Source organism: Squalius cephalus (assembly GCF_949319135.1).
Source record: "Squalius cephalus genome assembly, chromosome: 24".
Classification (NCBI taxonomy): domain Eukaryota; kingdom Metazoa; phylum Chordata; class Actinopteri; order Cypriniformes; family Leuciscidae; genus Squalius; species Squalius cephalus.
Window position 1 is genome coordinate 23,770,200 of NC_137145.1, and position 13,790 is coordinate 23,783,989.

General features: G+C 41.4%; 1 protein-coding gene across 2 annotated transcripts in view; it reads right to left on the minus strand.

The window, feature by feature from the left end:
- erbin (erbb2 interacting protein) overlaps nucleotides 1-13,790 on the minus strand; it is a 69,975-nt gene that overhangs the window by 2,895 nt on the left and 53,290 nt on the right. Inside the window, exons 15-23 of one of the 2 annotated variants that reach the window (XM_079861898.1) lie at nucleotides 10,879-11,000; nucleotides 9,022-9,195; nucleotides 8,721-8,897; nucleotides 6,998-7,115; nucleotides 6,676-6,859; nucleotides 4,664-6,125; nucleotides 3,217-3,315; nucleotides 2,024-2,080; nucleotides 702-875 (exon numbers count right to left, since the gene is read on the minus strand). In XM_079861898.1, the coding sequence (XP_079718024.1) occupies nucleotides 702-875; nucleotides 2,024-2,080; nucleotides 3,217-3,315; nucleotides 4,664-6,125; nucleotides 6,676-6,859; nucleotides 6,998-7,115; nucleotides 8,721-8,897; nucleotides 9,022-9,195; nucleotides 10,879-11,000 (2,567 nt within the window). The remainder of the gene's footprint in view (nucleotides 1-701; nucleotides 876-2,023; nucleotides 2,081-3,216; nucleotides 3,316-4,663; nucleotides 6,126-6,675; nucleotides 6,860-6,997; nucleotides 7,116-8,720; nucleotides 8,898-9,021; nucleotides 9,196-10,878; nucleotides 11,001-13,790) is intronic. The other variant, XM_079861899.1, reaches the window with a different exon arrangement.

Genomic DNA, 13,790 nt, shown 5'->3' on the forward strand with positions numbered 1-13,790 from the left:
CTGAACGTTTTGAGTCCACTTTCAGAGGTAGATGAAAACGCATTCGTCCAGATTGCTTTCGTAGTGTAAACACTCATGTGGTTGAATGTGTTCGAACAGCCAGTAAAGACCATTTTCTCTCCTCCTGCTGACCTAGCGAGTAAACATTATGGGAAGCGCTCTAGCCAGGCGGGATTTAAACTTTGTCGGCTGGAGACCCAAGTTTGGTTTGAAGATGAAAAACGTAAATCACAATGTTCTCTCATCATTCCTGATTTCTAACACACACTCACAGCGTTCGGCTGGTCTTGCGAATGTCAGAGCAGAAACTAAAGCTGCTGCTCTCTGTGTTTTCCTGTCGTCTCTGGTCGCATTAATTTGTAAATTGCTTGAGCTTATTTCGTCCATTAGATTGAAAGATCTGAAATAACCACACATTTACCCACCCATAGACCCTCCCCTTAAAGAAAGTGGACAAAAGAGACGGATTAAAACACCAGGTGTAAACAGGAATGTGTCTTCCTCGTCTACTTGTGATCCGATCGACCAAAACGCATCTTAATACCAGGTGTAAACAGAGCCTATAAACCCATTATAATCAGTGATGCTGTCTACACTGGTGCCTCGACTGCTGCGTCCAGTGGAGACGCTGTGTTAGGCATGATGGTCCATAGATGTAACAACATTTCAAATGCACATATTGATATTGAGACTGGTCCCACCTCCTGCTGCAGGGTCTCTTGTGGGACCCGTGGAGCACCGGGGGGCTGCTGGGACACCTTGAGCATCAGGTAGTCGATGAGCTGCTCTCGTGAGGGGTGGCGGGCCATCGGGGGCTGACCGCAGCTCATGGGAGGTCTCACAGGAGCACACATTTGGCCATTCATCAAAGGCACCTGAGATGAGAATGCACACAGTATCCAAACCATCAAGAGATGCACACAGTATTTCTGCCAGTTAAATCACTACACACTGTCAACCAATGGCAATCTCTCTAGTCTCTCCTCAAAGCTAAAACAAGTCAGTGCAGTGATTTTTGCATTTAACTCTCAGGTTTCGGCACAGGACCAGACAGAAGCTACTTTCAGAGATACAGAAGATGTATGGTCTCTGTGATGAGATTTCTGTGATGAGGAACAGGCCTCTTTAACCAGACTCTTGACATTTCATTGACTAGACAGAAATATGGTCCTTTAAGCATTTGTCTAAATGTCTACTTATATGATGTGATGCATTTTTCAGACACCAGGGGGCAGAAAGTACCCAGGAAAGATTTCAATGAACCAAGAATCTGGTTAGAAGAACAAGACATCCATGTTGACTGAAGAAGCGTCACACTTTTAGACCTTTAATTCTAATTAATCCACCTCTCTAAATGGTTCATTTCCCGAGAGACCAAGAATTCCACAATGAAACAAATTGCATCTTTGTTTTCAAGGACACTTTCAAACAAATGTCCAAAAGTAACTCACCAAGTACAAACAAAATGGCACAAAACAGAACAAATAAAGTTGCCAATAAAATATTTGCCAAGTGGTCAGTAAATCTACAACAAATTTTGATGCACTAAATCATGCATCATATATACATACATACACTGTTATAGCCAGTTAAATCTCAATTTAAGATATTGTTTAATAATAATTGTCTCCTTCCATGTGTTTATTGCAGTCAGTAGTGAGAAAATCCACAGTTGGTTTTGTGTGCTAGAAAGATCAGCTTTCGAACATGTCTAAGGCTTCTTTAAAGCAGCGCTTGTTAATTAGAGCTAATTAATCACTGCTGGAGACAGGCGTGCCCACTGGGTCCATATCTCAGTCCAGTTCATTAGCACATTACACACAACCACAGATGAGGACGTACATGATTCAGTCATAAGGAGAAGTTTAAATGATATTCCTGAACATCACTGCATATTGTTTTTCATGAGTATGTATAGCAAAACATCTGAACGTTATCGCATTTGATAAAGCAAGCAACATTTATACAATTCTAAGTGTCCAAATACTTTTTGTGTCATTAATTTATAGTGTAAAGCACTTACTTTTCTTAGAGTGTCGATATGGTAGCTCGGTTGTCCATGAGGACTGAAGACATCGTCCTGCAGAGAAACAGCACAAAATGTCTCAAACTTTGCAACAGGAAAAGGTTTACTGTATTTGTTTATCTTGTTTAACCATTATGGGATGTATTTTGGGTACTTTTAACTATAGTGGACGACTATAGTATTAAAACAAACAGCTAAATGAGAACTAGGCTGGATGTCACTAGTGACTGGGAACTGCAGCCATTTCCCATGAATGTGGAATTCCCAGCAAATTTGATCCATAAGCTTGTGTTGCTTAAGCTCCTGTTGTGTGTCATTTCAGCCAACAGGATGGTTTATTTATGGCACTCTAATTAGCAAGGTGAATCAGCTATTATGTTTACTAACTCCACATTATGAAAATCAGGCTGAACAAATCACATATTTCATAATCATATTCCATAGACTTTTAAAACAGACTTTATGGGCCTTTGAGCTAAACTGATCAAAACAACAGAGCTTTCTTGAGCTCAGATTGTGCTTTTAAGCACATAGAGAGAAATAAAGAGTGTTTGTTTCCAGGACTTCAGTGTATATGGTTTAGTGGTTAGGAATGTTCTTAATCTCGTATTACTTAGACAACCCAAAGAAACTGAGCAATTGTGCAAACCAGCCGACACTGGATATAAGCTGAGAAAGGTGAACTTGGGGTTGGGGTCTTAAGCTCCATAAGGGGCATTCTCACCAATGCTGGCTGCTTAGAGACGTTTGTTGGCTACACAAAAGACATTTTTTTCCCCCCAGAAATTTGCAGAATTGTATGGAAAACAGCAGATTGGACATTCTTCTTTTGTTAGTCATACAGGTTTGGAACAACATGATTACAGAATCTTCATTTTTGGGTAATTTAACCTTTTAACTGACTTTCCAAACAACTTTCCCAGAAGCCTCCCTTATCTTACCCATTTATTTCAGGTCTTCCAGTCTCAACTAACAAGCTGATGATTTGAAGTTGTGTTTGATTAGGAAGAGTTCGAAACGGAGTACTTTTTCATGTGCTTCAGCAAGGTGGAAACAGTCAAGATATTCAGCTTAAGTGTGTGCAGATATTGCAAGGTGATAAATGCCTCTAAATTAGTTGGGAACACAAGTTACACAGCAAGTGGAGAGAATGACCCTTTGGGTTGAGGTCTCAGTGAGGCGGTACTTACGCTGGGGCCATGAGCTCCAATCTGCCACCGGTCTACAGCGCTACAGGCCAGAGAGCTCTGACTGCCCGTGAGAGTGGCCAAAGACCGAGATAGAGTGCTCTGAACACATGATGACATGCACACAAACACACATGCATTTAATGAGCATGCATTGACCATGAGTACACTTTGAAACATGCATGGGTTAGAGTAGGTATAAGTGTTAATGTCAATACACAAACATGCAGAGAAATACTGGGTAATGAGCATTTTTAAGAGAGAATGTAAACAATAGCATATGCATGCAGTTAATGCTGAAGAATGATGGAGCGTGGAAATTCAGACTTGAGGTTCAGAACCTAAATTGTGAGTGCCCATGCAAAACTTGCTGCTATGATGCCAGGGTGTTGCAATATGATTGCCTAAGGTGGTTTGACTATATGTCTAAGTATGAATACTTCGCTACTAAATAGGCAAAAAAACAGACTGATTCATAGTATTACTAAGTGACTACTATTTCATGAGGCCACTGGGAGAGGATTTATGAATGACAGTGAAGTTCATTCCTTATCAAATGTGGGACCTATGCGATTTCAGATGCACATAGCAATGTTGTTGCCAACACAATGGACTAGCAATCCCTGCTCCTGGAGGGCCACCTTATAGCAGATTTCAGCTCCGACCCTGCTCGCTATTTTCTAGCAATCCTAAACACCTTGATTAGTTGGTTCAGGTGTGAGTTAAACTCTGCAGGATGGCTAACGCTGCACTATGATATTCTGAACCCTATATACAGCCTGGGTACACAATGTATGTCTAATTTTTGATTGCAAGGGATGGGTAACTCTGGTCCTGGAGGGCCACTAACCAACAGAGTTTAGCTCCATCCCAAATCAAGCACGCCTGCTTGGAGTATTCAAACACAACTGAAGACATAGGCTGAATCCAAAATCGCCCCCTAAACTCTCATTCACTATTCCCTACATTAGTCCACTAATACGGTTCACTTGAAGGAGTGAATGAAAACAAGTGAGTGAATTCGAACAGCCGTTGAGTGTACATTGGATGAAATAAGTGCTCTCAATAACGTCCACTATTCAGACACCACTACAAATGGCTGTTCCCTAAAATAACACGCTATTTGAGGATATAGGGTGCGATTTCGGATTCAGCCACAGGTTAGATATTTCAGGTGTGTTTGATTAGGCATGGAGCTTAACTCTTCAGGACAGTGGCCCCCTGGGACTGGAATTGCACTAGACAGAACTTTCAAGTCCAATCGATTACAAAAGTAGCAGCACACTTCTCCTCAACAAACCACACAATCTGAAGTATCATTCATGTCTGGAGTATAAATGGTAAAGGAGGAAGCTTATGGCTTTGAACAAACCCTTAATTCTTTAAAACTCTTAGTATTAGCAACAGCTATGCTTGCCTTTGTATACACTATTCGTAAGATCAAGCATACCTTCTCCATCTTCTTGGCCTCGATGTGTCTCATGACCTGATCCCTCCAGTCGGATGGGACCCTGCCACCTCCTCCGACCGGCCCGTCCAGCAGCGAGTGCTCGGACTTCACCCTCATGCTGGGCCTCTTGCTGGGGCTGCCATGCTGGTAGTTGAAGTCGCTGACGGACATGGTCCTCTCTGGAAGCTCGTGCGGTGGGGGCCGGGCGCTCTGTGGCCGGGGGGCGTTGGGTCCGTCGATGCTGTAGGTGCGGGCTGACAAGGGTCTGTGGAGAGCCTGGCTCATCTGCAGGGGCCCACGGCCCGCCGCGTGAATGTCCCGATACGTCATGTACTCTCCTTCCAATCCTGGCATGCGACGCGGGTCGGACATGCACATGGAGGTGCTAGAGGATCCGCTGCCTTGTCTCTGCAAGGTGCCTCGCTGGCCAACAGAGGGCAGCATCCTTTCCTTGGCCCACATGTCCGGGGTCTTGGGCGGGCCGCGCTGTTGGGGCTGGGGGTACGGAGGGGCGTTGTTGCGGTTTGAGTAGTTGGTGTTGGCAAGGGAGTGCTGTGGCGGTAAGTAGGTCTGCTCGGGAGGTACGGGGGTACGCTGGCTCCACAGGTTGTCTTTGGGGACTGTGCTGCTGGCGTACTGGACGTTGTACTGGGGCGGGGGGCCGGTTGGGTAGCGGGCGCTGCTAACCGGAGGTTTGGAGCTCGACAGCAAGTCGGAGGATGATGCTGAGGATCCAGGGTAGATCTGCAAAGTTTGATCATTGAGTAAGGACGCAGATTTGGAGCGGACGATGCTCTGGCCCTGAGCGGCGGGTACAGATGTTCTGGTTGCACATGCCACTTCGTACGGGGGGATTTCTCCCTCGAAGGAGAACAGCTTCATCCCTCCAGCCTCCATGTTTGCAATGCTTTGAGATTTCACCACTGGGCCCGGTGGACATTTCTTCTCTGGTGACAGCTCCTCTGTGCTACGAGAAAGACTCATATCACTTAACGCCGTTACACCTGTCGAGACGGTCCTCGTAGACTCGTAGCGCAAGGGAATTTGATCCGTTCGGCCATTGAAACTCTCCCCAGAATGGGTTTTCTGAAGCCGATTGCCGTTCTCAAGGTTCTCGAGTGACAGCATGGCATTGTTGTTGCTTGACATGGACTCCTTGGCTGAGGGACTCTTGGTTCTTTCCAGGTCCTCATACGACACCATGTTGTCAGGTGGGAGTTTGGCCACGTTCATGTTGATCTGATCCCACTTGCTGTACTGCTCTGTCACACCGTTGTTGATGCCCTTTTCAATGAGGGCAAGCCTCTCCTCCATGGAGAGACTGTAGTCGGCCATCTGGTCTGACTTGCTTTCGTAGCTCTGCTGGTTCTTCAGGATGGTCTGTAAGGACGTCTCAGAGCCGTTACAGTTCTGGAGTAAAGGGGTCATCTGCTTCAGCTGGTTGAGGTTTTCATCCTCTTGTCTGCGTTTGAGGAAATTAAATCAAGTTAGAGAGAGACTCTAGCTCTGTTCCCAAACCTAGTGAGCTGCCTTTCTGTCTACTACATGGGCATCTGCCTTCTAAGTAGGAACACATATTGTGATTCTTTTCTCCAGATACTTTGTTGACATTGATCTAGTCTAGATTTCTATAAATATATATAATTTTTACAGTTCTCAACTAATGACAAAGCAAGTCTAGGCAGGCAACACACCATTATTTCTGCCTTCATATCATATATCTTTGTAATGATTAACAATGTTTTTGACCCCTTTTCAACTTTAGTTAGTAATGGAAATAACTAATGACACAACTCAGATTTAAACTTGGGTTGAATCGTTTTGTTTGGACAGTTCATGTAAATGACCAGATCATTTATATATATATAAAATATATATATCTGGCGACTTGAGACCCTTTGTAGAAGCTGCAGCATTACATTGTAGTAATTTTCCATTGAGAAATATTTAGTTAAACACTGAGGTTCATTGTCATGTTTTTGACCCGGGGTGTATTCAGTGTGTGGTCGTACCTGTTCTTGGGGATGAGAGGCATCTTTGTCTCCCTCTCTGGGGTGCAGAGGGAGTTGTCCTGACTGCTGTCTGTGGTCAAGGACACTGAGTCAGACATGCGTGAGGGAGAAGAGCAGTTGCTGTTGTTCTGGTTACTGTTGGCCACCGTCTCATCCAGCAAAGAGTCAGCATCCTTCCCATCATCTACATCACCAGACACAAAAAACATAATTTGCATTTGTGAGTTCAATGACACACTTTATTTTGAGGAACAATTACCCACGTTAACGGGAGAATCATTAACTGATATTAAGGAAAGTGCGAGAGTAAGTATTTCTTTACCTTTTTTGTCCTTGCTGAGGGCCACTACTTTGGGCTGGTTAATGGAGATTTCGATGAGTGGAGGTCTCATTTCGGCTATCTTCATTTCCTCCTCCTCGGATGACAGCTCCTCTGAGTCCTGACCACAACCAAATCACACCAAATGCATCACACCAAATTCAAATTTATACCCCAACTTTCTTCCTGCTTCTATAGTGATAAACTGATGTCATTTTCATATTCATTTGTTTAAAAGATCCCTATGATAAAGGATGTATTGACAAATCTCACATAATACAATGAGCTAATGTATCACTCATAGTAAGAGAATAATTAACATTTATTTTTATGTTTATGGACTTAACAGACGCTTTTATCCAAAGCGATTTACAAAAGAGGAACAAAAGTATTTCGTCAAGGAGCCAACAATATTCGCAGTATACACTGCCAGGTTTATTTGACAACCAGATTTGGAAACAAGCTAAAGAGGAGAAATGCAGAGGAGAAATGGGCGTGTGTGTGTGTATGTGTGTGTGTGTGCGTGTGTGTGAAGTGGTTTAAAGGTGTGGGATAGTTAAGTGATTGTGGAAGAGGTGCGTCTTCAGCTGATTCTTGAAAGATGTGAAGGTCTCAGCCGGACATGTGGATATGTGACCATGGCTAATGTGTGAACGTGCATGTAGCATACAGCGATATAGACATATTTTGCAGTTTTTTCCACACAAGCCATATTACTGATCTATTATATCACCATCACTACACTTTTTTAAAATTTTAAAGGATTTGTTAATCTAAAAAATAAATTAGTCATCTTTTACTCATCCTAATGCCATATCAAATCCATGTAACTTTCTTCCGTGGACCACAAAAGGAAAATAGTTTCAACAGTACATAATGAACATGAATGGAAACTATATATATATATATATATATATATATATATATATATATATATATATTTATTTATGATTTAACGCCTTATTAGCAGCAATGGCTATATTCATGTCAAAATCAACAGTATTTCAATTCTTAAATTATTATGATTACAATATCATTTCAATACATTGTTTACAATAATTCAATTTTGTATTAAAAATAAGCAATATACAAAAACGTACATATATATCATTAACAACAATAGTAATGATAAAAATTCTAACATTATTCCAGGAGAAACCTTTTTAAAAATGTCCATTAATATATTTTCTGAATAAAAACGTTGTCTAATATCATTTAAAAATGGACTTTCTATTAAAATATGTTTTACACTAAATTTTTAGACAAATCACAAACTGGTTTCTCTTCCCCTTTCAATAAATATGAATTAGTCTTGAGACCAATTCGACATCTCGTATATACAACCTGGTCAATATCTATTATAAAAAATAACAATAATTAACTCCTTGATTTAATACTAGATTTACCTCATATAGTTTGAAGAAAAAAAATGAGTTTCATAAAAGTAGTCCATATATACACACATATGAATGACCTGATTGTAATGCTAACCTAAATTGAATGGCAACAGCACAAGTGAAGACTTTTTTTGGCCAGTTTTCCACAGTGCATGAGTCTCATGAACTACTTTTATGTTACTTTTAATGTTTGACAGCCTGGTACAGATTCACTCACCATCATAGAGGTGTGAAACTACACAAGAATGAAATAATAATAATAATAAAATGAATTTGCTTCAATAACCATATTCATAACATTTAACATTTCTGACACTTCGATATAGTACCTCAAGGGTGTCATCATGGTTCACCATGGCTCTCATGTTGTCTGAAGTCTTGAGCGGGATCCTTTCAACGCTGTGGTAGTCTATTGAATCTATTGGTTCGTAACTGTGATGACTGTTCATCATTGTTTCAGGCTCCATTTCAACAGCTTTGCCATTAGTGCAGGGACTTTCAATCACCTGACACACAGGGAATTCAGGGTTATTCCAACATCTGCACCAAGATTCACTTTCAATGTAATAATTACGTTGACCCATCCCACAATAGCACATGATGCAACTGGTAGTGTTTTCAAAGTCCAACCTTCACTCCAACGTCCTGCACTCCGATATGGTTCCTCTCGCTGCCCCTGGTCTCTTTCCTCGCCTCGTCGCCGGACTCGTCCTCTTTGAGTCTGTGAGCCACGGACTGAGCCGTTTTCACCATGTTCTTCAGTTCATCAGGGTACGGTGTCGGGTAGCGCTTCAGATTGCCCTCCTATAAAGACAAAGACACAGCTAAGTTACTCGAGGAATCTATCAGAGAGGACTTCATAGGATCTGTAATAAATGATAAAAAAAAAAGATCTAAAATCAGATTTATTATATCATAATAATAATAATTTATATTAAACATTTGTTATTTTTAAATAAATAAAAGAGTTTGTGGGCACGTTATGTAGCTACACAGGAAGTTATGTCATTGTAAGAGAAAACCCAGGTCAGTTCTTATAGGTGTCGCTGAACCTGTGGCCAAACCCCTGATACCATTTTATTGGAGGAGGTGTTGGTGAGCTTTTTACAACACTTTCAGGGTCACACTGGCGCTCTGAGAGCTGATAGTGAAGCTACGTTAGACAGCTTGGGAGCCTGCATGTGTTCCTGGCACAGCGTATAAGCCAGACAGGCATATTGAGTCATCAGGGGTGCAAGACCGGGCGCGAGAGGGAGGGAACCAGATACCGAGTGTGTAATATCAGCGAGATGAGGGGTGGAAGGGAAAAATAAGGTTGACGTTGTACGCTCGAGGGCCCTGAGACAGTGAAGACTTCCATTTCACTTTCTGACAGGAGTCATGTCAGGGTTAGAGTTTTAATGAGTTTCCACTGCAATGCAGTGAAGCGCAGGCTGTGACATGCTGACAAAACCAGGTGAGGCTGTTCCACTCAAACCGTTTTACCTCCAGCTGCCAAAACATCAAGAAATAATCAGCCCAAAAATGACAATTCTGTCACCATTTACTCATTCCCATGTCGTTGCACGACTGGCTCCCTTCTGTGGCACACAAAAGAAGAGATGCTGAAGAATCTGCAGGTTTGTTTGTTGTCATTGCCATTCCAGCATCTATAGCTATTTCATGGCAAGTTCAATGTAGTACAAATAAATAGTAGTTTATTCTGACATCAACTCACATCATAACAAACATTATCTAAGATTTTTCATTTCAATATTTGTTATTTAGTTCAGAGTAATTTTGTGAATTAATAATTATTTGGATTTAAAACTTTTTTTCAGTGAATCAGTTGATCCAGTTCATCAGTTTTTTATAATTATTTATATATTATTATAGTATTAATTAATATTTTGAATTTACTATGTACTTTTGACATTTTTAAAATTATTTTTTAAATATTTAATTTAGTATTTTTCAATTATACATTATTTGAATTTATATAATTTCAACTTATTTCAGTTAGTTGCTAAGGGTTAGGTCAATATTTCTATCTAATATTTATATTTATTTCAATAAATGGAAACTATTTTTAATAGTTCATAGTTTAAGTTTTAGTACTTTTTATGTGCTTTTCTAAATGTTATTCTATTTAGGTTTCAGTCCCAGTTCTGACTGCAAGCAGGTTGTAACAGGACATTTTGAGAATTAATTGTCTTCTTTTTCTTTTCTTTTTTTGTCAAAATGTGCAGAGTAGCTCCACCCACTCTGGTCCAAAATCACACTCAACATAGCTGTATATTAAACATCAAACATGCTCCGATTGGCTGGGATTTTGAGGCTTGCAGCAGCATTTAGCTCACTGTGAAAGCAGAAAAGTGATTTAAGTGTGCCTGGTTAGGACAGAACAGAACAACAAGGGGTTTAGATGTGTGATATGAAGCGAGAGAGAAGGGCGAGACATGCACAAAGGGAACAGAAGATCGACAGAAGCGGGCGGTGGGAACTGACCCGCGGGGGCGTCTCTCGCTCATCCTTGTCCTCGTCACACTCGAAGGCCACTTGCGCTCGCTGCTTGCGCTGCTCCTCCCATAGAGACGGGTTAAAGCTCTCGCTGTCCGAGTTGGGCACATCTGTGAAAGAGAAGCCAAGAAACCATTAACAAACAATCAAAACATGCCATCGGTGGAGGATGGAAAGCTCAAGAATCTCTAAGCAAATCCTGTGTTGAGTTTGTTTTGATTCGTGTCAGTGATTCAGTTTGTTCCTGACAGTCCAGTTATTTCTGATTCGGCTAGACCAAATCATTCAAATGGACTAATGCAGTGTCTCTCTGCTATGTGGATTAACAAACAGCAAAAACCTGAATTAAACAGCCTGAGCTTGGTGGGCGGCACAGACTCAGTTCACACACATCAACTCTCATCTGTGTTGTGTGCACATTTAACAAGACATCTGGGTTCAGGAGAGCACTATGTCACGTAGGCACGCAGACTTCAGGCCGTTTCTAAAGCTCAATCATGCTAACAAACTGAAGCGGACCCCGGAGAGCTGCAGAGCCAGTGCGTTCGAGTTCGGAGGAGTTTGGAGTGGGGTTGCTAGGAAACAGGTTAAGACTCATTAATCTCTTCCCTCTGGAATCCTGAGTCTCAGGGAGGGAAAACCGTGACATGAGCAAGTTCTGGCCGCAGGTAGCAGCAGACATTTGATGCTCAGTCAGGTCTCAAACTATATACAAGACTTCACAGACCTGACTGAGCATCAAATGTCTGCTCATACCTGCATTTGGCTTCTAGACTTTGAAGTTCCCGTTCATTCAGAGCTTCTATAGCTCACTCTACAATGAATGCTTAATGTTTGTAAAAGGGGTTATAACAGCGGCCTCTTGTCTCCCAGAGCTCTGGCGGAGCGCTAACCGGTCACACGACGTCTAGGACATCTCAGGTATCGCACATTGTACATGCTATTCTGTACTTGCATTGACAAGTTCATGGCGGCAGTCCAAAATAGTGAATCGATGGCGTATTCATACAAACGTTCACTTCACAAATGAACAAAGTGAGATGTTACTGCGGTACACTCATACCAAACACTCAAATTTTAAAGACTTGCCGTAGCGCGCGCTTCTCTCAGTGTGCGGCCCTTACGCTTTGTTAATGTTGGAGACTCCTCTTTGGGGAGGGGCTCTGATAGCCATGGCATGCAAAGTGACAGGACATAATTTATGAACCATAATCCACCTTGTCAAACTGGCTAGTGAGCTGATTTGCATTACCCGCCACTGTTGATTTTCACCCACAACTGGCTGGTATTAACTTCAAACCCTGGTTATATTGTGTGTATATATACACACTACAGTTTAAACATTTGGAGTCAGTAAGACTTTTTCCCCCCCAGTCATTAGAATGATTTCTGAAGGATCATGTGACACTGAAGACTGGAGTAATGATGCTGAAAATTCAGCTTTGATCACAGGAATAAACTACATTTTAAAATCTATTCAAACAGGAAAGTTATTTTAAATTGTAATAATACGATTCAAAAGATTGGGATGTACAGGTGCATCTCAAAAAATGTGAATGTCGTGGGAAAGTAATTTTTTCGTAATTTAATTAAAAAAGAGCAACTATAATATATTCTAGATTCATTACATGTAAAATATTTCAAACCTTTTTTTGTTTTAGTTTAGATGATTACGGCTAACAGCTCATGAAAGAAAAAAAAAAAAAAAAAAGGATTTTCAATACAGAAATGTTCGTGTCCTGAAAAAAAGGTTTATTTATGCACTCAATACTTGGTCGGGGCTCCTTTAGCACGAATGCATCAACGCGCACTGCTGAGGCGTTACTGAAGCCCAGGTTGCTGTGATAGCAGCCTTCAGCTCGTCTGTATTGTTGAGTCGGGTGTTTCTCATCTCTCTCTTGACAATACCCCATTTATTCTCTACGGGGTTCAGGTCAGGGGAGTTGGCTGGCCAATCAAGCACAGTAATATCATAGAGAGCAAACAGTTAGCAGTAGCAGTAGTTAGCAGTAGTTTTGGCACTCAGGGAGGTGCTAAATCCTGCTGGAAAAGGAAATCGGCATCTCCATAAAGCTTGTCAGTAGACGGAAGCATGAAGTTCTCTAAAACCTCCCGATAGTCGGCTGCGCTGAATTTGGACTGAATTTGGACTTGATAAACGGCAACAGATGACATGGCACACCAAATCATCACTGACTGTGGGAACTATTCAGCTTCAGTCCACTCCTTGTGAAGCTCTCGCAAGATCTTGAATCGGCTTTGCTTGACAATCTTCTCAAGGCTGTGGTCATCCCTGTTGCTTGTGCAACTTTTCCTGCCACACTTCTTCCTTCCAGTCGACTTTCCATGAATATGCTTCGACACAGCCCTTTCAGCGATGACCTTCTGTGGCTAACACTCCTTGTGGAGGGTGTCAAAAGCTGCTCTCAATCCTGAGTTGCGTTGTCACTTCACGGATTCTAGGTTTGTGATCGTGCCGTGCCGTGCCAGGCGCTCAAGAGGGAACGCAACTGGAACCGTCCCGTACCATCCTAAGAACCGTTCGGCCTGGCGGTGGAAAAGCGGCTAATGATCGTCTTCTGGAAAACTGTCGAGTCAGCGGTCTTCCTCATGATTGTGGTTGTATGTACTCAACAAGAACTAGAGATACCTAGTATTTATACTGTATGAATAGAAATGATCAAACTTAAAATATAAATATTTTGAGATACTTTTTTTATTTTTGGAGCGGTTGCCAATAAAATAAAAAATTGCTTAAAACATTTTAATTCGACAAAACTCAGACAGGCAGTCACATGCTGTTGTGATAATTAAATAATCAGAAATATATATATATATATATATATATATATATATATATATATATATATATATATATATATATATAAATAAGTGTCAAA